General features: G+C 41.8%; 2 protein-coding genes across 6 annotated transcripts in view; both read right to left on the bottom strand.

Moving 5' to 3' along the window:
* The window catches only part of LOC139564790 (eukaryotic translation initiation factor 4B-like), a 43934-nt gene extending 28525 nt beyond the window's left edge, over positions 1-15409 (bottom strand). For all 5 annotated transcript variants that reach the window (XM_071384612.1, XM_071384622.1, XM_071384630.1 and 2 more), the window contains exons 1-4: positions 15314-15409; positions 4938-5090; positions 4477-4682; positions 2975-3091 (exon numbers count right to left, since the gene is read on the bottom strand). In XM_071384612.1, coding sequence (XP_071240713.1) covers positions 2975-3091; positions 4477-4682; positions 4938-5090; positions 15314-15326 — 489 coding nt within the window. In that variant the 5' untranslated portion in view covers positions 15327-15409. The remainder of the gene's footprint in view (positions 1-2974; positions 3092-4476; positions 4683-4937; positions 5091-15313) is intronic.
* Positions 15410-17099: 1690 nt separating this feature from the next.
* Positions 17100-23480, bottom strand: krt18b (keratin 18b). Its single transcript, XM_071384660.1, has 7 exons — positions 22627-23480; positions 20566-20648; positions 19781-19937; positions 19224-19388; positions 18519-18644; positions 18061-18281; positions 17100-17295 (listed from the first exon to the last, which is right to left on the bottom strand). The coding sequence occupies exons 1-7, from the start codon at positions 23101-23103 to the stop codon at positions 17262-17264; spliced, it is 1263 nt and encodes a 420-aa protein (XP_071240761.1). The 5' UTR covers positions 23104-23480; the 3' UTR covers positions 17100-17261.
* Positions 23481-24758: the final 1278 nt, after the last annotated feature.

The following is a 24758-nucleotide window of genomic DNA, read 5'->3' as shown; positions in this document are numbered from 1 at the left end:
TCAGAAACAGACTCCATGAGGGTGGTATGAGGGCCCGACGTCCACAGGTGGGGGTTGTGCTTACAGCCCAACACCGTGCAGGACGTTTGGCATTTGCCAGAGATCACCAAGATTAGAAAATTCGCCACTGGCGCCCTGTGCTCTTCACAGATGAAAGCAGGTTCACACTGAGCACGTGACAGACGTGACAGAGTCTGGAGACGCCGTGGAGAACGTTCTGCTGCCTGCAACATCCTCCAGCATGACCGGTTTGACGGTGGGTCAGTCATGGTGTGGGGTGGCATTTCTTTGGGGGGGACGCACAGCCTTCCATGTGCTCGCCAGAGGTAGCCTGACTGCCATTAGGTACAGAGATGAGATCCTCAGACCCCTTGTGAGACCATATGCTGGTGCGGTTGGCCCTGGGTTCCTCCTAATGCAAGACAATGCTAGACCTCATGTGGCTGGAGTGTGTCAGCAGTTCCTGCAAGAGGAAGGCATTGATGCTATGGACTGGCCCGCCCGTTCCCCAGACCTGAATCCAATTGAGCACATCTGGGACATCATGTCTCGCTCCATCCACCAACGCCACGTTGCACCACAGACTGTCCAGGAGTTGGCGGATGCTTTAGTCCAGGTCTGGGAGGAGATCCCTCAGGAGACCATCCATCACCTCATCAGGAGCATGCCCAGGCGTTGTAGGGAGGTCATACAGGCACGTGGAGGCCACACACACTACTGAGCCTCATTTTGACTTGTTTTAAGGACATTACATCAAAGTTTGATCAGCCTGTAGTGTGGTGTTCCACTTTAAGTTTGAGTGTGACTCCAAATCCAGACCTCCATGGGTTGATCAATTTGATTTCCATTGATAATTTGTGTGATTTTGTTGTCAGCACATTCAACTATGTAAAGAAAAAAGTATTTAATAAGAATATTTCATTCATTCAGATCTAGGATGTGTTATTTTAGCGTTCCCTTTATTTTTTTGAGCAGTGTACAAGTATATATTTGTAAACCTGCAGATTTAGTTAATATTGCCTACTAACATGAATTTCTTATAATTAGGGGAATTGTGTCACTTCTCTTGCGTTCCGTGCAAGCAGTCAGGGTATAGGCAGCAGTTTGGGCCGCCTGGCTCGTTGCGAACTGTGTGAAGTCCATTTATTCCTAACAAAGACCGTAATTAATTTGCCAGGATTGTACGTAATTATGACATAACATTGAAGGTTGTACAATGTAACAGCAATATTTAGACTTAGGGATGCCACTCGTTAGATAAAATACGGAACGGTTCCGTATTTCACTGAAAGAATAAATGTTTTGTTTTCGAAATGATAGTTTCCGGATTCGACCATATTAATGACCTAAGGCTCGTATTTCTGTGTGTTATTATGTTATAATTAAGTCTATGATTTGATATTTGATAGTGCAGTCTGACTGAGCGATGGTAGGCAGCAGCAGGCTCGTAAGCATTCATTCAAACAGCACTTTCGTGCATTTGCCAGCAGCTCTTCGCAATGCTTCAAGCATTGAGCTGTTTATGACTTCAAGCCTATCAAGTCCCAAGATTAGGCTGGTGTAACCGATGTGAAATGGCTAGCTAGTTAGCAGGGTTCGCGCTAATAGCGTTTCAAATCGGTGACGTCACTCGCTCTGAGACTTGGAGTAGTTGTTCCCCTTGCTCTGCAAGGGCCGCGGCTTTTGTGGAGCGATGGTTAACGATGCTTCGAGGGTGGCTGTCGATGTTTTCCTGGTTCGAGCCCAGGTAGGAGCGAGGAGAGGGACGTAAGCTATACTGTTACACTGGCAATACTAAAGTGCCTATAAGAACATCCATAGTCAAAGGTATATGAAATACAAATGGTATAGAGAGAAATAGTCCTATAATAACTACAACTTCTTACCTGGGAATATTGAAGACTCATGTTAAAAGGAACCACCAACTTTCATATGTTCTCATGTTCTGAGCAAGGAACTTAAACGTTAGATTTTTTACATGGCACATATTGCACTTTTACTTCCTTCTCCAACACTTTGTTTTTGCATTATTTAAACCAAATTGAACATGTTTCATTATTTATTTCAGGCTAAATTGATATTATTGATGTATTATATTAATTTAAATAAGTGTTCATTCAGTATTGTTGTAATTGTCATTATTACAAATAAATAAAAAAAATCGGCCGATTAATCGATATCGGCTTTTTTTTGGTCCTCCAATAATCGGTATCGGCGTTGAAAAATCATAATCGGTCGAACTCTAATTATAAGTGAAATAATCTGTCTGTAAACAATTGTTGGGAAAATTACTTGTGTCATGCACAAGTAGATGTCCTAACCGACTTGCCAAAACTATAGTTTGTTAACAAGAAATTTGTGGAGTGGTTGAAAAACAAGTTAATGACTCCAACCTAAGTGTATGTAAACTTCCGACTTCAACTGTATGTCCCTTGAAGTAAACTATAGACAGGTTTGGTTGTTAAGCAACAAAACCGGAGCATGCGCAACTATGGGGCAAAACAGGCTTAGATTGTTGACAACATGTAAACTATATTTTGTCTCTTACTGAAGAAAAAATAATAATTGCACAATGAGCACTTTTGTCTCAAATACATCATTACAGTTGTTGGTTAGCATTGACATGAAATCTGCCATAACAAGACATGGTATCAAGAACAAGATTAAACGAGTCACTTACGATTCCCCACATGGCAGTTTGTCATTGTTGGTAGCTATGTGGCTATCCAGAATCACAACTCAGACTTCTGCCCCATTGAAGCGTGCGCATAATTTGTGACATTGTCAGCTAACCCAAACTATTACCAATACTGAATGGATGTTGTGATTGATATGATCAAATGTATATGTGATGAATCCTAATTAGAGACAGACACGTGGTTCATCATGCTCATCATTGATCTCATTGTTCCTAAATCATGGACCTCGAATTTAGACCCTCAATCCTTTCTCTCCTCAGTGTGTCGTTCCTTACCTCCTCGTTGAGAGTCAGCGCCCTCAAGAGGGAGTCCACGTCGTCAAACTCTGCGTAGCCAAAGCCCTTCTGCCTCTCTGGGTTACTGGGCTCCCGTGGCAAGCGCACCGCACTGATCTGAGAACAGAGGGGAGACGTGGACCAGTGAGAAGGTGAGAGAGGGCTGATGCAGAACTGCACTGGTCTGAGGTCAGAAATAAGACAGACGAGTGAATGCGAGAGGAACTCCACGACATAGTCTCAGAAGAGGGGAAATACTGCAGTGACATAAAATTAATGGATATATCGTTGGTATGGTACCGGTAGAGTCAATGTGCGGGGGCAACGGTGTTAAAGTGACTATGCACAGATGATAACAGAAAAGCAGCAGTGTAGAAAGGGGGAGGGGTAGTAGTCAGGGTAGACATTTGAGTAGATGTCCAGGAGTCTTGTGGTTTGGGGGTAGAAGCTGTTTAGAAGCCTCTTGGACCTAGACTTGGTGCTTCAGTACCTGCTTGCCGTGCGGTAGCAGAGAGAACAGTCTATGACTAGGGTGGCTGGAGTCTGACAATTTTTTGGGCCTTCCTCTGACACTGCCCGGTATAGAGGTCCAGGATGGCAGGAAGCCATCACTGACCCCAGCGATGTACTGGGCCGTACGCACTACCCTCTGTAGTGCCTTACGGTCAGAAGTCGAGCAGTTGCCATAACAGGAAGTGATGCAACCTATCAGGATGCTCTCGATGGCGAAGCTGTAAAACTTTTTGAAGATCTGAGTACCATGTCAAATCTTTTCAGTCTCAGATCCTAAAAAATGCTACAGCTGTACCATCGAGAGCATCCTGAATGGTTGCATCACTGCCTGGTATGGCAACTGCTTGGCCTCTGACCGCAAGGCACTACAGAGGGTAGTGCGTACGGACCAGACTCCAATGTTTTGGACAAAAGCTGCACCTTGCAATCAAATCAGTAAGCTACGTTTTAAGGCACTTTGACTTATAATTTCAATTATAATACCGATTAAGCCTACTTACAACATAATTACAGATTCATAAGCTCCCTATTCAATCTGCAGCCTATGGCTGCCTGAATAAATAAGTAACTTAGTTTATTTAAGAACTGATAAGCTTAATGTTAAGTGCTAAGCTTATATCACACTACAATTTATGTTTGTTAATATGTACAGTAGGTTTAATAATCCAATCTATTATCATATCTAACCTATAACAATGTTGGGAAAATATTTATTTCAATTGGTTCTATATTCAGTTAGCACAGCATGTATTCATTCATATGTTCTCATTTTAGAAGGGATGTTCTCTACCGTGACAGTTGCTTAAACAAAGTTTTTGAAAATCGCAATTCATTATCGCAAGTACAATATCGGGCCCAATAAAATCACAATTAGATAGTTTGTCCAAATCGTGGAGCTCTAGGTAGGACCAACACTTTTGTGCCACTTTGTGCATACTGAGCACGACACATATTTTTGTCCCCATTTGATAACACAGCTGAGTACATACCGCTAGGCCCCGGAAGAAGTCCTTGATAGATTCCTCTGAGACGTCGTAAGGCAGGTTGCCCAGGAAGGCAGTGTAGGGGGGGCTACGGGGGAGGCGTGAGCGGTCCACATCGGGCTCACGGGACGACCGTGGAGCTGTGGGCAGGATGTTACGGTCTATTGCGGGGGCCCGGTAACTGTCCTCCCCTGTGTGCCAGGAGGTGGACACTGAGGGAGAGAAAGAGGGATTTGTTTTTCCAGAGACAAATGGATTTCAATGGATAGGTGAGACATTACAGAAAAACTGTGTGAAACAACAAGACATGACTCCCAATGGAACATGACAGAGAAGCATGTTAGCTCTTTACAAGACATTTCACAGATCTGAGACATCCTGTACATTGCATACTGAAACCCTGGAAAGTTTGTTCCTTTGGATGTGCCCCCATATGAATCTTCATCAAGAATCAAGTTGTCCCTCACCATCTCCTTCCATGTCATCGGTCTCATCAGCCCAGCTGGTGGACTTGGCGTAGCTGGGTTGCGGTGGTGGAGCGTTGCCCCCACTCCCACTGTCCTCTGCGAGGAAGTCAGTGAGGGTCAGAGTCTTCCCCTTCTTATTGCCCTTTTTCTTAGCTGGAAAGGGATAGAGTTGAGACATAAGTGGACAGCATTGAAGTGAAATGATCACAGGGAAACTGTCCAAAAACAACCCCTAATCCCTGCCTGCCTTCTGCGTTTTCTAGTCTGAGGGGTCTGGATTAGTGTGGTTGCCAGTCTGTTTCTGCTGTTTTGAGAACTCCTTGCTGAACCGTCATGCCAAACATTGGCAAGAGCGCAAACAGATCTGGGATCAGGCCAGGTCTGGATGGGTGTAACCAATATGGCTCCAACTGGTGTATTGCTTAAACCTATCCAGAGTATCTCCAGGTCTTTGAAAACTGAAGGGTTAAGGAAGGGTTAAGGGGACAGGTTTACATTTACATTTACATTACATTAGGTTTAGGGGTTGTATTGGGACCAGGCATGGGAGTAATTGTAATCTAATTTAAGTCAGGGCTCCCGAGTGGCGGAGCGGTCTAAGGCACTGCATCGCAATGAGAGAGGCGTCACTAGGGTCGTTGGTTCAAATCCAGGCTTTATCACATCCGGCCGTGATTGGGAGTCCCATAGGGCGGCGCACAATTAGCCCAGCGTCTTCCGGGTTTGGTTGGGGTAGGCCGTCAATGTAAATAAGAATTTGTTCTTAATTGACTTGCCTAGTTAAAAAGGTTGAAAAATAATAAATTATAATAATATTTGTGGGATATGGCTTCAAGTCATTACATCAGCCAGTGTCCTCAATTTAAGACACACAGCATGTGGATGGAGAGCTCTTACATAAGATAAAGAGTGTACATTTTGAAGACACTGACTGATGTAATGACTTGAAGCCATAGCTCACTACACGCGGTCCATTAAACTTGATTTGTGGGTCCCGAGTGGCGCAGTGGCTAAGGCGCTAGCTGTGACACTAGAGATTATGGGTTTGAGTCCTGGCTCTGTCGCAGCCGGCCGCGACGGGGAGGCGCACAATTGGCCCAGCGTCGTCCGAGTCAGGGGAGGGTTTGACTCCTTGTCCCCGCACACTAGCGACTCCTGTTGCAGGCCGGGTGCAGTGCACGCTAACACGGCGGCCAGGTGTACGGTGTTTCCTACGACACATTGGTGCGGCTGGCTTGCGGGTTAAGTGGGCATTGTGTCAAGAAGCATTGCGGCTTGGTTGGGTATTGTTTCGGAGGACGCACGGCTCTCCACCTTCGCCTCTCCCGAGTCCGTACGGGAGTTGCAGCGGTGAGACAAGAATGTAACTACCAATTGGATACCACAAAATTGGGGAGAAAAAAGTGGTATAAAAAATATATATATATAAAAACTTGATTAACTACTAGCAGCCCATCCCCTTGGTTCACAAACCACAAAGAAACAGTATCCATATGGAGCTAATGGAAATGCTGGATAAACTATAGTGCATTGTTTTCACATACTGCCATTGACATTCTCTGAAAAAAGGAAAATAAGCCAATTGGTTTAGAAAAGGGCTCAAACCGCCCTTCATGCCGACAGCGGCGCACAAACAATTGCTCAATTTGAACCTCTGTTGTGGATCGCTCTGGTCCAGCAGCATTTCAGATAAGGGAGCAACATTGCGCTGACCATGATAAGGAAACAGCGTGTGTGTCTAATGGGCCTTGATAGTGTGTGTGTGTGTGTGTGGGGCCAGATGAGCCTTGGCCCAACTCACCCATTCTAAAACAGGGAGTGGTCTCTCGCTGAATATTAACCGCCACTAAGTTGCAAAGTTCCAAAACAAACTGGGCATCACAGACAAGTGCTTTTACAACTCAAATTACAAGTAGGTGTTTGTTTGCAGAAACTGAGTTTGATTGTTTCTTCAAGACTTTTTCCACATGTTGCTGTGTTACAGCCTGAATTTAAAATGGATTAAATTGAGATTGTGTCACTCGCCTAGTACACACAACATCCCATAATGTCAAAGTGGAATTGTTTTTTGAAATTATTTACAAAGAGTCTGAGTCAATAAATATTCAACCCCTTTGCTATGATATGACAAGTCTAAATAAGTACAGGAGTAAACCATTGCTTAATTAGTCACATAATAAGTTACAATAATCATGTTTAACATTATATATATTTTTTTTTAAATGACTACCTTGTTTCTGTACCCCACACATACAGGTAATTGTAAGGTCCCTCAGTCGAGCAGCGAATTTCAAACACAGATTCAACCACAAAGACCAGGGAGGTTTTCCAATGCTTCACAAAGATGGGTAAAAAAAAAAGCACACCTTGAATATCCATTTGAGCATGATGAAGTTATTAATTACACTTTGGATAGTGTACCAATGCACCCAGTCACTACAAAGACACAGGCGTCCTTCTGAAGGATTTCACCATGAGGCCAAAAACAGCTACTGAGTATAATTGCAGTGATACGGGAAGACTGAGGATGGATCAACAACATTGTAATTCCTCCACAATACTAACCTAATTCACAGAGTGAAAATGAAGTCTGTACAGTTAAAATAAATATTCCAAAACATGTATCCTGTTTGCAACAAGAGAAGTAATACTGCAAAAAATGTGACAAAGCAAACTTTTTGTCCTGGAATGCAGTACCTTACTATGTCCCACTCTCCATATTTTCTTTTCTTTTCACACCCTTTTTCTCCCCAATTTCGTGGTATCCAATTGTTAGTAATTACTATCTTGTCTCATCGCTACAACTACGGGCTCGGGAGAGACGAAGGTCGAAAGCCATGCGTCCTCCGAAACACAACCCAACCAAGCCGCACTGCTTCTTAACGCGCATCCAACCCGGAAGCCAGCCGCACCAATGTGTCGGAGGAAACACTGTGTACCTGGCGACCTTGATTAGCGCGCACTGCGCCCGGCCCGCCACAGGAGTCGCTGGTGCGAGATGAGACAAGGATATCCCTGCCGGCCAAACCCTCCCTAACCCGGACGACGCTAGGCTCATTGTGCGTCGCCCCACGGACCTCCCGGTCGCGGCCGGCTGCGACAGAGCGCGAACCCAGAGTCTCTGGTGGCACAGCTAGCGCTGCGATGCAGTGCCCTAGACCACTGCGCCACCCGGGAGGCCCCACTCTCCATATTTTCAAGCATAGTAGTGGCTGCAGCATGTTATGGGTAAGCTTGTAATCGTTAAGGACTGGGGAGTTTTTCAGGATGAAAAAATAAACGGAATGAAGGTAAGCACAGGCAAAATCCTAGACAAACCCCTGGTTCAGTCTGATTTACCCCAGACACTGGGAGATGAATTCACCTTTCAGCAGGACAATAACCGAAAACACAATGCCAAATATACACTGGAGTGTACACTGGAGTTGCTTGCCAAGATGACATTGAATGTTTCTGAGTGGCCTAGTTACAGTTTTGAATAAAATTATTGGCAAGACTTGAACATAGCTGTCCAGCTATGATCAACAACCAACTTGACAGTGCTTGAAGAAATTTGAAAATAATAAAATGTGTAAATATTGTACAATTCTGTTGTGCAAAGCTCTTAGACTTACCCAGAAAGACTCACAGCTGTAAATCGCTGCCAAAAGGTGATTCTAACATGTATTGAAAATGAAATACAGAAATCAAATTTACTAACTATTCCCACTGAGTCAATACATTTGCATAACATGTTCCCACTAATATTATGGGGTTTTGTACGTAGATGGTTGAGGGAAAAAATATATTTAATACATTTTGAATTCAGGGTGTAACAACAAAATGTGGAATAAGTCAAGGGGTATGAATACTTTCTGAAGGTACATTAGGCGTGTGTGAAACACACTCATCAAAATGTGTTGACTACTGGTTCCAGGGGTTTCAATGGACCCAGCTCTTCTGATGGAGCAGGTTTGGCCTGTTTATTTTGGTTTGAAGCAGACTGAGAAAAACAAATGAGGGCTGGCAGCTTAATTGTGAAAATCCCAGCTGTCAGGATATTCTTTTCACACACTACACAGCATCACAGCCCGTTTACAATTGGTATCTAGTCAGTGGGTCACACAATGTTTACAATGGATGCTGGCACCAGTGCAATGAGTAGCAACAAATACAATAAATGCACACTTGAATTGTGTTAGTTATGAGCTTTATTCATCCTGGCAACTAGCTACTGTAGCTTTATTAAATCCTAGCAAACAGCCAACATGCCTATGTGCAAGATATTGTATCATTAATATGAATTATCTGAAACGAAATTAAAGGCAAGGCCCAGTCAGTATTAAATAGAACTTTGCGGCACCGCCCGCCTGTGCAGATAACAACTTGTGGTTACCCCATTGGCTCACAGCAAACACTTGACATTTTTCAAATACAATTCTCTTGTCTGCTTGTAGTCAATTACAAAAACTACATTTAAGTAAAACACTACATTTCAACACTCCCAAGTGTTCTCACTAATTTGAAAAACATAATATTGTAGGGCTTCCCTCATGCCCCTTTTCATGATGGCGCTAACGTTAGCGACGTGAGTGCTAATTAGCTACCAACCAGAAAATGAAGCTGACCAACACAGACAGACTACAAGTAGTGAGTCGAGTTACAAACGGACTATACTAAACAAGTTAAATGTCTTACCTGTGATGAAATGTTTTCCACACACACACAACCATGTGTAGCCTACTTGGACACCGGGTCACCACAATTACCCACCCTTCCACACCGTAGGTCGGGATTTTTGACCCGGTTACACCACAGCAGCTTTTTGCATGTTTTATAATTGTATACATTTTTAAGAATCTACAACAAAGTTTGCTCTTTTACAATCGGGGTTAATGGGAAAGAATGTTGTCCCCAATTTGTGAGCGTGGTCGAGGGGAATTCCTTCTTATGACATGAATACCGACTCAGTGTATAGCCAGTGAGTCATTCTTGCCAATGAATGTAGTAAGCTAGCTAGCCCCCTTGCCAATGTAGCCATCATGCCAAAGCTAGCTAGCTAGTTACACAAATCAATTTAGAATTAGATGGTTTGTAGCTATTTATCAACACAGATTAAGCTCACTAGCTAGTTACTAACCCATATGTAGACCCTAACTGGTTTTAGAGCCTATTGATGATAGTATCTTTTGGCCGGGGCAGTATTGTTAACAGACCCAACGCTCATTCTGAAAGTTGAAACGGTTTTGGAAACGAGGAACATAGCGATCTTTAATAACAGCGATTCAAAAAAGGTTAAATTACTACACACCTTTATAGGGTTAGTGATAGAGGTCGACCGATTAATCGGAATGGCCGATTAATTAGGGCCGATTTCAAGTTTTCATAACAATCGGAAATCGGTATTTTTGGACACCGATTTGGCCGATTATTATTATTATTATATATATATATATATATTATTTTTTTAACACACCTTTATTAACTAGGCAAGTCAGTTAAGAACACATTCTTATTTTCAATGACGGCCTAGGAACGGTGGGTTAACTGCCTTGTTCAGGGGCAGAACGACAGATTTTTACCTTGACAGCTCGGGGATTCAATCTTGCAACCTTACGGTTAACTAGTCTAACGCTCTAACCACCTGCTTTACATTGCACTCCACGAGGAGCCTACCTGTTACGCGAATGCAGTAAGAAGCCAAGGTAAGTTGCTAGCTAGCATTAAACTTATCTTATAAAAAAACAATCAATCAATCATAATCACTAGTTAACTACACATGGTTGATGATATTACTAGTTTATCTAGCATGTCCTGCGTTGCATATAATTGATGCGGTGCACATTCGTGGAAAAGGACTGTCGTTGCTCCAACGTGTACCTAATCATAAACATCAATGCCTTTCTTAAAATCAATACACAGAAGTATATATTTTTAAACCTGCATATTTAGCTAAAAGAAATCCAGGTTAGCAGGCAATGTTAACCAGGTGAAATTGTGTCACTTCTCTTGCGTTCATTGCACGCAGAATCAGGGTATATGCAACAGTTTGGGCCGCCTGGCTCGTTGCGAACTAATTTGCCAGAATTTTACGTAATTATGACATAACATTGAAGGTTGTGCAATGTAACAGGAATATTTAGACTTATGGATGCCACCCGTTAGATAAAACACGAAACGGTTCCGTATTTCACTGAAAGAATAAACGTTTTGTTTGAGATTATAGTTTCCGAATTCGACCATATTAATGACCTAAGGCTCGTATTTCTGTGTGTTATTATGTTATAATTAAGTCTATGATTTGATATAGCAGTCTGACTGAGCGATGGTAGGCACCAGCAAGCTCGTAAGCATTCATTCAAACAGCACTTTCGTGTGTTTCGCCAGCAGCTCTTCGCAATGCTTCAAGCATTGCGCTGTTTATGACTTCAAGCATTGCGCTGTTTATGACTTCAAGCCTATCAACTCCCGAGATTAGGTTGGTGTAACCGATGTGAATTGGCTAGCTAGTTAGCGGGGTGCGCGCTAATAGCGTTTCAAACGTCACTTGCTCTGAGACTTGGAGTAGTGGAGCGATGGGTAACGATGCTTCGAGGGTGGCTGTTGTCGATGTGTTCCTGGTTCGAGCCCAGGTAGGAGCGAGGAGAGGGACGGAAGCTATACTGTTACACTGGCAATACTAAAGTGCCTATAAGAACATCCAATAGTCAACGGTATATGAAATACAAATCGTATAGAGAGAAATAGTCCTATAATTCCTATAATAACTACAACCTAAAACTTCTTACCTGGGAATATTGAAGACTCATGTTAAAAGGAACCACCAGCTTTCATATGTTCTCATGTTCTGAGCAAGGAACTTAAATGTTAGCTTTTTTACATGGCACATATTGCACTTTTACTTCCTTCTCCAACACTTTGTTTTTGCATTATTTAAACCAAATTGAACATGTTTCATTATTTATTTCAGGCTAAATTGATATTATTGATGTATTATATTAATTTAAATAAGTGTTCATTCAGTAGTGTTGTAATTGTCATTATTACAAATATATATATATTTTTTTAATTGGCCGATTAATCGGTATCGGCTTTCTTTGGTCCTCCAATAATCGGTATCGGCGTTGAAAAATCATAATCGGTCGACCTCTAGTTAGTGATCCCACACAACCATATCTCCATGTTACAGCGCATGTTTACGGAAAACAGTAGACAGTCGACTACCTCTGCTAAGTAGGTATCTGCGCCAATTCACCTTTAAACAGAACATGTAAGGTCCATGGACTACAAGGAGTAACGTTAGGCTCCTTTAGTCCAATATTGGGCCAGCTAGCTACCTGCTAAGCTAGCCATTGTCATTACACCCACTTGCTTATGGCGTCAGCATACTCCCTTAAAAGACCTTCTCTTGAAAAACAAGAAAAAAAGTGCCAATAGTACTGTTTGTCCATTTTGAGATGCCGTAGCCAGTATACACTTCCTCAAAATATCATTAATATAAGATAACTCAAGAAATCTGTCAAATCATACGTTTTAGCCAATGATATCTTAGTCGTGCAATTTTACATATAACTAAGATGTTTGGGGCAGTATTTCTCAAGTGAAAAAATGTGCATGAAAGCAAGTCGTCTCTCATTGAATGACACGAGACACTTCATTGACAAATCCCTATGGTTGACCAATCACCGAAGGGGCTTAAGACTTCTACTGCCAACTTCGGCTTGGCTCGAGAAAAACATGTGCCCGAACAACCGAAATAACCTTTGTTGGAAGTCCAAAACGTCACAAAATGTCTTCATAATATATGAACAAACTGTTCCAAGCTGTTTTGGCTGGGAAGCATGCAGGTGCCTTTACGGGGAAAACTGCTCGAGTTAAAGTGGAACTGACAGAGTTTTTGCAACATTAAATCTTATTCAAATCTGTTTATATAGACCCCCAGGAAGACTATGACACCTTTTTTGTAAGCACTTAGATATGGTCATTTTCATAAATTCATTGAATGTTTGGGAATGCGTGTAGAAAGGCATTTCTGATAATTCTGTAGCAATAGAGTTGGAAAGCGGCCATGCGTTTGGACAATTAATTGACACTGCAGTAAATAAAACCGAATTTAAAAAAATCTGTCTTGTCCAGGACCGGAGTCTATGCAGACCTGTGCGCCATAGCCAATCAGAGCTACAGTAGGCCTACATGCAAATAAGTAATATGGGCCTGCCATAATTCACTTTGAACTGGACTGTGTGTTTACAGGCAGTAGCAACATTGTGACTTTAGATCATTAGAACGCATTTGCCAAAAAATACATCTGAATGGATTTCTGCAAATATGTAAACACCACAGGAGTCCTCTTACATTTGGGAACTTCACAGTCCTATTGATCAAAAAACCATGAAAAAGGTAGGCCCTCTTTCCCTCAGTTGCATATAGCACATCAACAAGATCAACAACTAATGCCTGAGCGAGATGAGACTAAATCTAATGAGGGAACATTAGATAAACCCTCTCAAACTTTTTCAGCTAGTTGGCCATCAAAATTGCACTGATAAACGATGGGGAATAGTAGCCTGCTTGTCCCTCTGCAACTTGCCTGCCAATGCCGGACCCCAGGAAGAGCTTGGCAGCAGCTAATGGGGATCCATAATAAATACAAATGCATACTTGTCCCAACCCATATTTTGACAACTGAATGAGAACATGCCTGCCCGCCCATGTGATCGATGCCAAATACATTTGATTGACAACTAAGAGATATGCTAACTGTGGATAAGTCGTTCAAGTTCAGCATAGCTAGCGAAGCGATTCAAATGTCTTGCTAGCTAACCAAATGACAACTGCATCTCTAGCTGTAGCCAACAAAAAACGATATGAAGGGGAAAAAAGGTTAAATAGCTAACATTAGGCTCCGTGTTTTTAGCTTGCTAAATAAACAGCTAGCTACATAAATACGCTAGCCCAGGGGTGTCAAACTCAATCAGCGCACTGGCAGTATTGAAAAAACAACTAATTTGCGGGCAAGACATACGCTATTTTATTTTACAAAAAACTTGCAACCCTAACTGGCCATTGCTTTATTAGAAAAAATATGGCCCTTTATAATGTCCTTACATGATGTTGTATATAGTATTTTAAGATATTAAAACAAAAGATAAACAATATTTGTTCAGCCTCGTCCATGTTAGGCAAAGATTTGGCTCGTGTAGGCCTTCATTGTAAAATAAGAATTTGTTCTTAACTGACTTGCTTATTAGTTAAATAAAGGTTAAGGCCTAGTGGCTATGACATAATGAAATATGAAAAAGTTGGAGATGCCACTGATGGTTAGTACGAGTGTCCGGTGTTGTGCCGAAAATCTCCCGCTGCCAGAATCCACCCTCCCTAATTTCGTGGCTAGAGTCAAATATTTTCTAGAGAACAAACTTCGTCAGGATAGGTAACCGACATTAATAATTAATGTATGTGTCATATTATACATAGAAGAGGGAGTACAATGTTGGCCTGCAATAAACATTTCAGAACAACTATGGCTGAATTAGTATCCTTACACTTTCAAAATTACTTGTCGAATAAGACATGGGAGAGATGATGAATTTTGGCAAAGAGATTTATTTATAGACTAATACAAATCAGTAGCGGATTTAGGTACGGGCGAAATGGGCAGCATCTTGCCGAGGGCGGCACGGGGCGCCCCTGGGTGCGGGCGCGTTGGCTGCACCGGGCGCCATACAAGCTAGAACTTAGCTACAAGCTAAACTAACAAGCAATTCGCAGCAATGAAATACGCGAAATGGGGGAGAATTCTTGCAAGGGGAAGATTTTCCGCACAACACCGGAAACTGTCGTACTTCACCCATCGGTTACCAAAAATCATCTCTAATCCGGGGACCCAAATGCGCACGTGGGGAATTTCTTGGGAATCCCATGCCATTCAACCAAACCCTCCTCCAAGAATTCGCTTGCGCCTCTAGCAATAGCATAGATTGTCTGAGCGCACAGTAAATCGTCCGCTATCTAACGTTAGACACAGTGTGACCGTTATTTCAGTAACGTTAGTTGTTTATGTATAACAACATAACGACCTGCTTAACAATGTATAATACAAGCAAAAGACGACCTCTAAAGTCAACTTGCTACACGTTACATTAAAACAACAAACACTGGTGGGACAAAATGATTCAACTTGCAAATCGCTGCCTCGCGTAACCATAGCTAGCTTTAACGTTACATCCCTTGGCCGGCCAGGGGGTCTTTATCCCTCAGAAACAGTCATGTAATACCATTATACACATAGGCCATTGACACGACAAGGTGTAAACACCGGTCAAACAATATGTGCTAGTTGTGCGGAGCTAATACACTCTGAAATTTCCCAACTCGTTCACCCACATAAACCTCACCTGCCGCCGCCATGTTGGAGAGCGAGTTCGCATCAGATTCCCGGATGAAGGCGTCAGAAGTTTATAAACGAGAACGCGCATCTTTGGTTTCGAGCCTCAAAGCCCTCCCGCCTTGCCCATGCAGTTTGTTTTCTATAATAAACTGGGTGGTTCGAGCCCTGAATGCTGAGTGACTGACAGACGTGGTATATCAGACCATATACCACGGGTATGACAAAACATTTATTTGTACTGCTTTAATTACGTTGGTAACAGGTTTATAATAGCAATAAGGCACCTCGGGGGTTCGTGGTATGTGGCCAATATACCATGGCTAAGGGCTGTGTTCAGGCACTCCACGATGCGTAATGCATAAGAACAGTCCTTAGCCGTGGTATATTAGACATATATACCACGGGTATGACAAAACATTTATTTTTACTGCTCTAATTACATTGGTAACCAGTTTATAACAGCAATAAGGCACCTCAGGGGTTTGTGGTATGTGGCCAATATACCACGGCTAACGGCTGTATCCAGGCACTCCGCAATGCGTCGTGCTTAAGAACAGCCCTTGACCATGGTATATTGGCCATATACCACAATATACCTCATTCCTTATTGCTTAATTAGGCCTATTTTATATTAGAATATTATGTTATGGTTTGTATGCCCACATGGACAATTTTAGGTATCTCAAAGCGTTTTCATACCATTTTGATTTTATTTTGGTTTATAGGTAGGCAGGATATGTGTTTTACGTGTTGTTGCGTAGGCCTACTATGTCTAATTTTCATTAATTATTAGATAATTTATCCTTCAACCCATTCATTCATTTACTCATTCATTCATTCGATTAATTCATTATAGTACCAACCTGACCAATAAAAACAGTCGTACCTAATGTCAATATTGTGTCTTCTAGTCTCATGATCTCATCTTGTGCTATTGAACTGAAAGTTTGCTGCTCTCAAGGATAATTCCCTGCAAGCAAAAAATAAGATGATTCACATCTTTATTTTTTATAAACTAACCTCAAATAGATCAATATTCTATTGATCTATGGATAACATGGATAACCTAAGGAGGACGTACAGTCATTCCTCCTTAGGTTATCCATGTTGTAGGCTATTGATTCAGTATTTGAGTGACAGCTTGTAGATATATCGATAACGTAACCTACTGACCTTCATAATAGGTAGCATAAACTATGCATTGCACTCTAGTCTTCCTTATGTATTGCCTAATAAAAACTGGATGGTTCGAGCCCTGAATGCTGATTGGCTGACAACCGTGGTATATAAGGGGGTGTCATGCCTAAGAACAGCCCTTAGCCGTGCTATATTGGCCATATACCACACCCCCTCGGGCCTTATTGTTTAAATATAGCCTAACAGAGTAGCCTACCTACATTCAAGAAGAGCACTAGCCTCAATTGCTTCCTAAAGCATTCTGTTCCATAGTAGCCTATTCACAATGAGTCATAATTAATTAATGATTATCTGTATGTGTTGGGATTAAGTACTTTATGGATGTAAAGTTTAAATTATGACTGTATAGTTATACACATGATAAATATTCATACATTTCTTCCCTCATTACTAAACCACGCCGTCCTTTTTTTGCAATTGCCTTTACACTTTTGTTCATGATATGGGAAGGTGTGCCCCTTTCTGTGCACTGAGGTCATTTCTGGACATGTAGTCCTTTTATGGCTCAAGTGCACCCCTAGAGACAATGTGTAATACTTGCCAATCAGTTCATCATGGTGCAGTGGAACAAAGAAACAAATATGAGGAACAACATGTTAAATGGTAACCATTGTATTTATTGCATCTTTTTGTTTGTTTGTCATGATAACACGATGCTATGCCCATTTGATGGGTTTGACTCCTCCGCGTCTGTGCGTGTCTCTCTCTCTCTCCATGAAGTTGATAATTGGTCGTCACTTTTGTCCGCCCTCATTCCCTTATGGTTTCAGTTCATCCATAGCGTCTTGAAGCCTGGAATAGAATGAATAGGTATTAAAACACAGGATATTAATTAATTGACAAGACAGATGATAATGCCATACCTAGTTTTTACTGTAGATGGCATTAAACCTCCTCAAGAACTGTACTTCACCCATACTAATTGCTACTGACATGTCCAAAATAATATTGTGTTTCTTCCATTTCACTTTGTCACAATTTCCAAGTATTTGAATCATGATATGTGTCACCACCACCTCCCCATCATTATTTCCTGTTTCAACTCCCTAGATTTTATTTAAACTATGCTCTGTGGCAGTTTGTGGTACATGAACTTGAAGCATAGCTGACATAAGCATTGAGATGCTAAAAGAATAAGCATTTTAATTACTATCAATCCTCAACCCTAAGAAAAGAGTGTGCATCTCAATAATCAAAAGTTTCTGCCTCTTCTTCTCACATCCTTTCCTTCACTAATGTGTAAGGAACTGGATTGGTGGACGAAGCCCCCACCCTATAACAGTCACCTATCCATGTGTCTTTAGATCAGTGCAGTTGATGAAAACAAACCGAGGAGAGTTAAGACTATTGAGACACACCCCTAGTCAGTCAGCCACTCAACCTCATCCACTTGCTTGAAGTCTCTTGAAAGGAAGTGACTTTAGACAATTGAGACACAACCCTAGTCAACCACTAGCCCCTATTCCCTCATACACTCGCTTGTAGTTCCTTGAAAGGAATCCACTTTAGACTATTGAGACACACCCCTAGTCAGCCTTTAGTCCCTTGTCCACTTACTTGAAGTCTCCCCCATCGAGCAGGCTCCTGTAGGTGGCGATCTCGGCCTCCAGCTTCATTTTCATATTGAGCAGTGCCTCATACTCCTGGCCCTGCTGCTGGATGTTGCCCCGCAGGTTGGTCAGCTCGCCCTCCAGACGGATGAGGATAGCATTGTACTTCTCCACCTCCATGTTGGAACGCATCTCTGTGTTACGCAAGGTGTCTTCCAAGGAGGATTTCTGCTGGGAATAACAGGGGAATGTTGGGAATGGTCTTCGAAATTTTGTGGAATGATACTGGGATTATTAGAATGTTGGAATTTGGAGATATGGATGGTATGGCTAAGGTATGGCAGCGGACTTTAAAAGGAGGTCGTACATAGAGGACATGCATGAGTTACTATCAGTTCCATTTCTACTCAGAGGAATTAAGGAATTTAACGGAAATATGTTATCATATTGAAAGAATGTCCTTGCCAAGCTCTGTTGAGATGCCAGCTCGATCTCGAGGGTCTGTAGCTGTCTCTGTAGGTCGCTCATCTCCATCTGGGCCCCCTGCAGGGCCTCTGTGTTCTGGGATACCTGCACCTGTACGTCTGAGATCTATACCACAGCACAGAGGAAGAAAGGAAGGTAAGGAGATAGGGATGGAGGGAATAAGGGAAGGAGATAGGGAGGGAAGAAGGTAAGGAGAGAGGGAGGGAGGGAAGAAGGGAAGGAGCGAAGCTTAGGTGTCTATTCAATCTGTAATGCTGAAGCGTTACAGATTCCACGATATAAATTGAATGGTAATTTCCGATTGAGTTGACATATGCAGCGTTTACCATGAATGCAGTCTCCGCTAAAGTGGGAACATTGCCTTTAAATTTCAACCATGCTTTAAAGGTGAACTTCCGCGATGCGGATTGAATAGATCCCTTAGTCATCTTGAAAGTTGAATTCATGTTTTGGATTTCAGGATTTTTTGTATGACTAGACTAACCATACAACAAAACATGTTTTCAATGGAAAGATACACTTTCAGTGAATATTTTTTTTAAATCTTGGCCAGTGGGTGTGGGTTACTCCATTTTAGTTTTAATTGCAGAACAAAAAACAGTAATTATAGGTTTGATGTGGTGTGTAATGATAGTATGATACAATGATGTACCTTCTGGACACTGTGAAAATAAGATGGGCTACCTGGTTTTCGTGCCACACTTTGAGGTCCTTTGCGTTATTCAGAGCCATCTTCTCGTAGTTGGCCCTCATCTCCTCCATGACCAGACTCAGGTCCTGACCTTTAGGGGCGTCCACGTCCACCTGCACCCCCGACTGGGAGATCTGGGTCCTCATTTCCGTCACCTCCTGTTGGAGAGAGGGAAGGGGGAAGGGGAGAGAGGGAGCAAGAGAGAGGGAGAGATAAACAGAATAAAAGGATAGTAAGGCATTCCAACATTAGCTAACTGTGAAACTTGAAAAGTTCATAGCTAATGATAAGGTTAATCTGATATTATCACATTATCGTTGTTCTTCAAGGAATTGTATTTTTCTTCATTCTATTTCTATTCTCTATAATGAAAATGTTCTATTTCAAATTATTATTTGACATTGACATTCAGTCTCAATGCTATAATAGCTCACATTGCTGTGGTTCTTCCTAGAATAATTATTATCTTCAATATTTTCTAATGTAAGGAAAATGTTCTATTTCAAATGATTATTTGATATGGACATTCAATCTCAATGTTATAGCTCACATTGTCATGGTTCTTCCTGAGGAAGATGAGCTCCTCCCTCACGGCCTCGATCTCACTCTCCACATTCATCCTGCCCATGTTGGTGTTATCGATGACCTTCTTCAGCCCGGCGATGTCCGCCTCCACTGACTGACGAATGCTGAACTCAGATTCAAATCTGTGGGCACAGGGAAACTGTCACTAAACTCTACATTGACATGAAATAACCTAACATTTTGGGTTAAAGGCACAAAATGGCTGCCATGTTTCAGTTTACTAGGGGTAGGATGGATTTGAAGCAAACACTGATCTGAGGTCAATTTGGTATTTTTCCCATCCTTTTGATTATCATTATAATTTGGGGAGGAAAGTTGATCCTAGATCTGTGTCTGTGGGCAATTATTATCTCCTGAACAGTTCACCAAGGTTATAAGAGCTATGCAGCATAGGGGTTGCATGTAAGAGGTTACATGCACATCAGGCATTCACATACAGATGCCAAGATGGCAGATTCATTATGAGAGATTAGACTTTCTGTGCCAACTGGTACCGGCACAACTGGTTTCCACATAATTTACATGAAATTATGTTGAACCAACATGGAATAGACGTTGAACTGACATCTGTGCCCAGTGGGGGGGTTTGAGCCAATGAACTTTGTGAGAAGCACAATTACAGTATGAAATTGAACAGATCAAATGCTTTTAATGACAGAACAACAACATCTCAAATTAACCCCTGTATTGTATACAATGTAATCGCACAACCAATGTGCAGAAAGATGTAATTTACAGTGGTATACTCACTTTACTCTGAAGTCATCTGCAGCTAAGCGAGCATTATCAATTTGGAGGACAATACTAGCGTTATCCACTGTTGCATCGAAGACCTATTGGAGAAAAATACTGTTAATTCCATTGAATATATGACAAAAAGAGATATAATGGGCATACTTCTTATTTATCATGAAATACTAAATATTTTCTGAAACTATTTTTGCATGTGACATAAGCCTGCTTTATTATGCTTTACTTTCCTTTACTTTTGAATACATGTCAGTTATAGAGGAAGGCCTTTCCCCCGTTTACTGCTCAATGCAAATAGATATGAACTTGCTTCCCATTCTAACTATAATTTTGTGTGTCATACATAGATGAGCTGGCAATAAAAAAGAAGAACTAATATGTTCCATCATTGAATTTGCTGCTCATCACCAACCTAAAACAGTTGTTTTAAATTTACGCCTCCCAGGAGGGTGTTATTGAAACCGGAAACCGCAGATTCTGAGTGATTTACATAATGGGACCAAAACACAACTGAATCTATGGTTACGACCATATAACTCTGACTGCCCCTGAAAAAGAGGAAGCTGTGAATGGAAAAGCAAGAAAATGAGTTCCCGTGCTAGGGCTGTCTGTTCTCAGTTTGCATTGTTAGAGAAAACGGGCCAGACTTCCTGTCTTCCGCCCCCAATCTGTGTGTTTGTAACCATGGTATTCTAGTGCGAATCACATAAAAAGGGGAACTCTTGTCGGTTTATGTGTCCGGCAAATAGAACAAGGCTAACATTCATCATAAGAGTGTCATCATAAACTATAGAGGACTTTGGAATTCTTTTGAACAAACGTCAGCTTTTGCAGGGATTCCGAGAGCTCTTGTTGGAATTCTTTGACTGTGCTGTTAAAGCTATAATGGTTATAGAAAAAACACACCAGCCAGCAATGTGTTTCAAATCTCGCAGGGAAATATTTTTGTGTGTTGTCCCACCACATCTGGTTCATACCGCTGGACCCTCTCACACTACACTATGCCCCAGAGTGGAGACACTGACCCGGGGAGGTCAAAACGCTTTGCAAACACTCTTGGAACTTTGTTAATAGGTTTTGTTCAGTTTTTTGATGATGATGATTCATTGCGTCCACCAAATTTGGTGATTCGTTTGAGGAACTCTTTGACCAAACTGAGGAGTGAGGGAACTAGTGAAGGAGGGGGAGGGAAAGTGGATATCTGACTGGCCTGCCACACCCTCTACAATGATTTATATATACAGTAGATGACTAACAGGGGGCGCTGTTTTGGAAGCCTCCATCTTGGCACTCCCCCACTGTTATAAAAACAATTTTGGAAGCTATAGAAATGCATTTACAAAGGTCTGAATTTCTTTTTTCAATGTGTATTCTATTACCAACACCTTAATACACACCTTTTAATTATTTTATGTGAGCTAAACATAAACATTTGAAATGAAATAATATAAAGATTTAATTTCCTTAAAGTATGATTTTTTTAAAGTACTAATGTTACTGTCCCCATTACAACAACAAAGTACTTAAATACATATCATTTTGTCCTTGAAACATTTAAATTAAATACTGTAGAATTCCATTCATTCATATGGAGGACTGCTTTTCAATATGGCTGGCTGGTGGCTTCAAAGTCTCATTGGCCAATACACAGCATCAGCAATCGAGGGTTTAGATACATCATTGACCCTCTATTCAGTTAGGAATTTTGAGAAGCCAGTTGTTCCAATGCAGGGTTCCCCACAGAAATGTTGAAGTCAAAGCAAAAGCAAAGTAAATTGGTAAATAAATAATGGTCATTATGCTTAAACTCATTCTTGGACGAACATCTTCTCTCATACCATAATGGGTTTTAGTTCAACGAAAAGTTGCAGGAGTGGTGACATTACATTCATATTTTGACTTACTGGTTGATCAAATCAACACACTTATCTAAGCAACAAAATACAAAACCACAAATTCCTCAACTTAACCCTTTTCTTACACACATTATTCTTTCTCAACACCCCCCTCTCTTGTCTCTATCACTTTTGTAATGATACTGTATTTCATTCACACCCCCACCTTCTTGCGCAGGTCGTCCAGTATGGTGTTGTACTTGCTATAGTCGCGGGCGTCCGGTCCTCCCTTCTCCAGGGCCTCTCGGATCTTCAGCTCCAGTTGTCCGTTGGCCTGCTCCAGGTTTCTCACTGTCTCCAGATAGTTGGCTAGGCGGTCGTTCAGGTTCTGCATGGCCCCCTTCTCGTTGCCCATGACGTGACCGCTGCCACCACCTGCTGCCGCAGCGTTGATCAGGCCACCCATGCCGGCACCCATGCCACCACCAATGCCAGTGCCCATACCACCGCCGCTCACCTTAAAGGAGGATGAGGAGTAGGAGGAAGAGCTGGCTGGGGCACCACTGCGGAGGCCCCCGTAAGATGCGGAGGAGATGCGGGTGCCCTGGCCACCAGCCCCGCCGTAGGTGCTGGCAGCCCGGTAGGAGGACACGGGCGTGGATCGTTGGAAGGAGATGTGGCTGTTGGACGGTCTGTAACTCATGACTGCTGATGGAGTAGTCAGAACGAATGAACAAATGGAAGAGAGAGAGAGAAAGAGAGAGAAAGGAGCCTCTGAGCTGAGTTACAGAAAGAGTGACGTGGGTAAAGTGAACCGGAGAACTTATACTTCCCCCCAAACAACCCTCCTCTTTCTCTCTTTTGCAGGCTGGCCTCCAAGACCCTGCCTACATCCACATCCCCCATCCTCTCTTTCCTACTCTCCTACCGCTTCTCGCATGCTCTCATTCCAAACTCTTTTCCCTAACATTTGCCCATGGACACTGCTCAACTTCTATCTACATGCAACATTTAGCTAATTATGTTATTTTTACATGCATCTAATGTAAATCACATATTTGTGACATCTAATAAAAGATAACGTTCTATCTTGTCAATTCAGATGACAAATTCCTCACACTGCAAAAATAAAATGTAAAGCAGAAAAAAACAAACAAACAAACACACACACAAAATGAAGAAAAGAGAGAAAGACTAGAGTTAATGATGAAGAAAACAATTAAAGAGAGCAAGGTTTTATCCTGGGCATGCTTTGAGATTTTTAGTTTTTTCCCATAAAAGGCATAATTTGGAATGGTTTCTGCATACCCACTGGACAAAAACGGGTTGAATCCACAGGAGGTTGGTGGCACCTTAATTGGGGAGAACGGGTTCATGGTAATGACTGGAGCGGAATTAGTGTAATGGTATCAAATACATTAAACACATGGTTTCCAGTTTTTTTTTTCTTTTTTCCCAGGTTGTTTTTTAAATGTTCTGAGAATGGAATTAAACATTTGACCTGTTCTGGGAACGTACATTTTTAGGTTGCAGGGAGGTTCTGAGAACATTTTACTATGGTTCCTTTAAAGTTTTCCTGTGAAGTTTTATTAACATTCTGAGAATGAAAATGATAGGTTATTTGAAGGTCATTAAATAACGTTAAATAACATTAAATAATATTTCGATAAGACTTTTAATAACACTGCTAGCTTAGTTCAGATTAACTGTTTTGAACTCCATTCCCAAGAAGTTGTGAGAAGGTTGTACGCAAAATAACAATAGGACAACTACGCTCTCACCAAGCTCTAAGAAACATATGGTTCTCAGAAAGTTATGTGCTAGCTGGGGTTGAATCAAGTGGAAACCTGATTGGATTTGAAAAAAGCCATCAATGTAATGGAATTTTGTCTTTTTTTCAACCAGCTTTTAACCTAAATCCAATGACATGGTAAAATGTTTTGTTGACTTCACATTTAATTCATATTAGCTGACAACTCAACCAAATGTAAATCAAAACTAGATGTTGAACTGACGTCTGTGCCCAGTGTGTAGTTTCTATGTACTTGATCAGCCAAACCCCCAAATTACTGGATACGGACACGCTTAGCAGCAGGGCTAAAGTAAACTGGCTTGCAGAAAGGGAAAGGGGGATACCTAGTCAGTTGTACAACTGAATGCATTCAACTGAAATGTGTCTTCCGCATTTAACCCAAGCCCTCTGAATCAGAGAGGTGCGGGTGTAACCGATGTGAAATGGCTTGCTAACTAGCAGGGTGCGCGCTAATAGCGTTTCAAATCGGTGATGTCACTCAATCTGAGACCTTGAAGTAGTTGTTCCCCTTGCTCTGCAAGGGCCGCGGCTTTTGTGGAGCGATG

This window comes from Salvelinus alpinus, chromosome 2 (assembly GCF_045679555.1).
Source record: "Salvelinus alpinus chromosome 2, SLU_Salpinus.1, whole genome shotgun sequence".
In the NCBI taxonomy this organism is placed as follows: Eukaryota; Metazoa; Chordata; class Actinopteri; order Salmoniformes; family Salmonidae; genus Salvelinus; species Salvelinus alpinus.
This window is presented reverse-complemented; position numbering and strand designations above follow the sequence as displayed.

Bases quoted from the DNA above. Each gene is read 5' to 3' on its own strand.
- krt18b (XM_071384660.1), bottom strand. From the start codon at position 23,103: ATGAGTTACAGACCGTCCAACAGCCACATCTCCTTCCAACGATCCACG. The intron at 18,282-18,518 runs GCAAGGACATTC...TATTCCCAGCAG, and splicing joins TGGCATCTCAACAGAGCTTG to AAATCCTCCTTGGAAGACAC. The intron at 17,296-18,060 runs GTAAGTGGACAA...ATTCTATTCCAG, and splicing joins CTCGATGGGGGAGACTTCAA to GCTTCAAGACGCTATGGATG.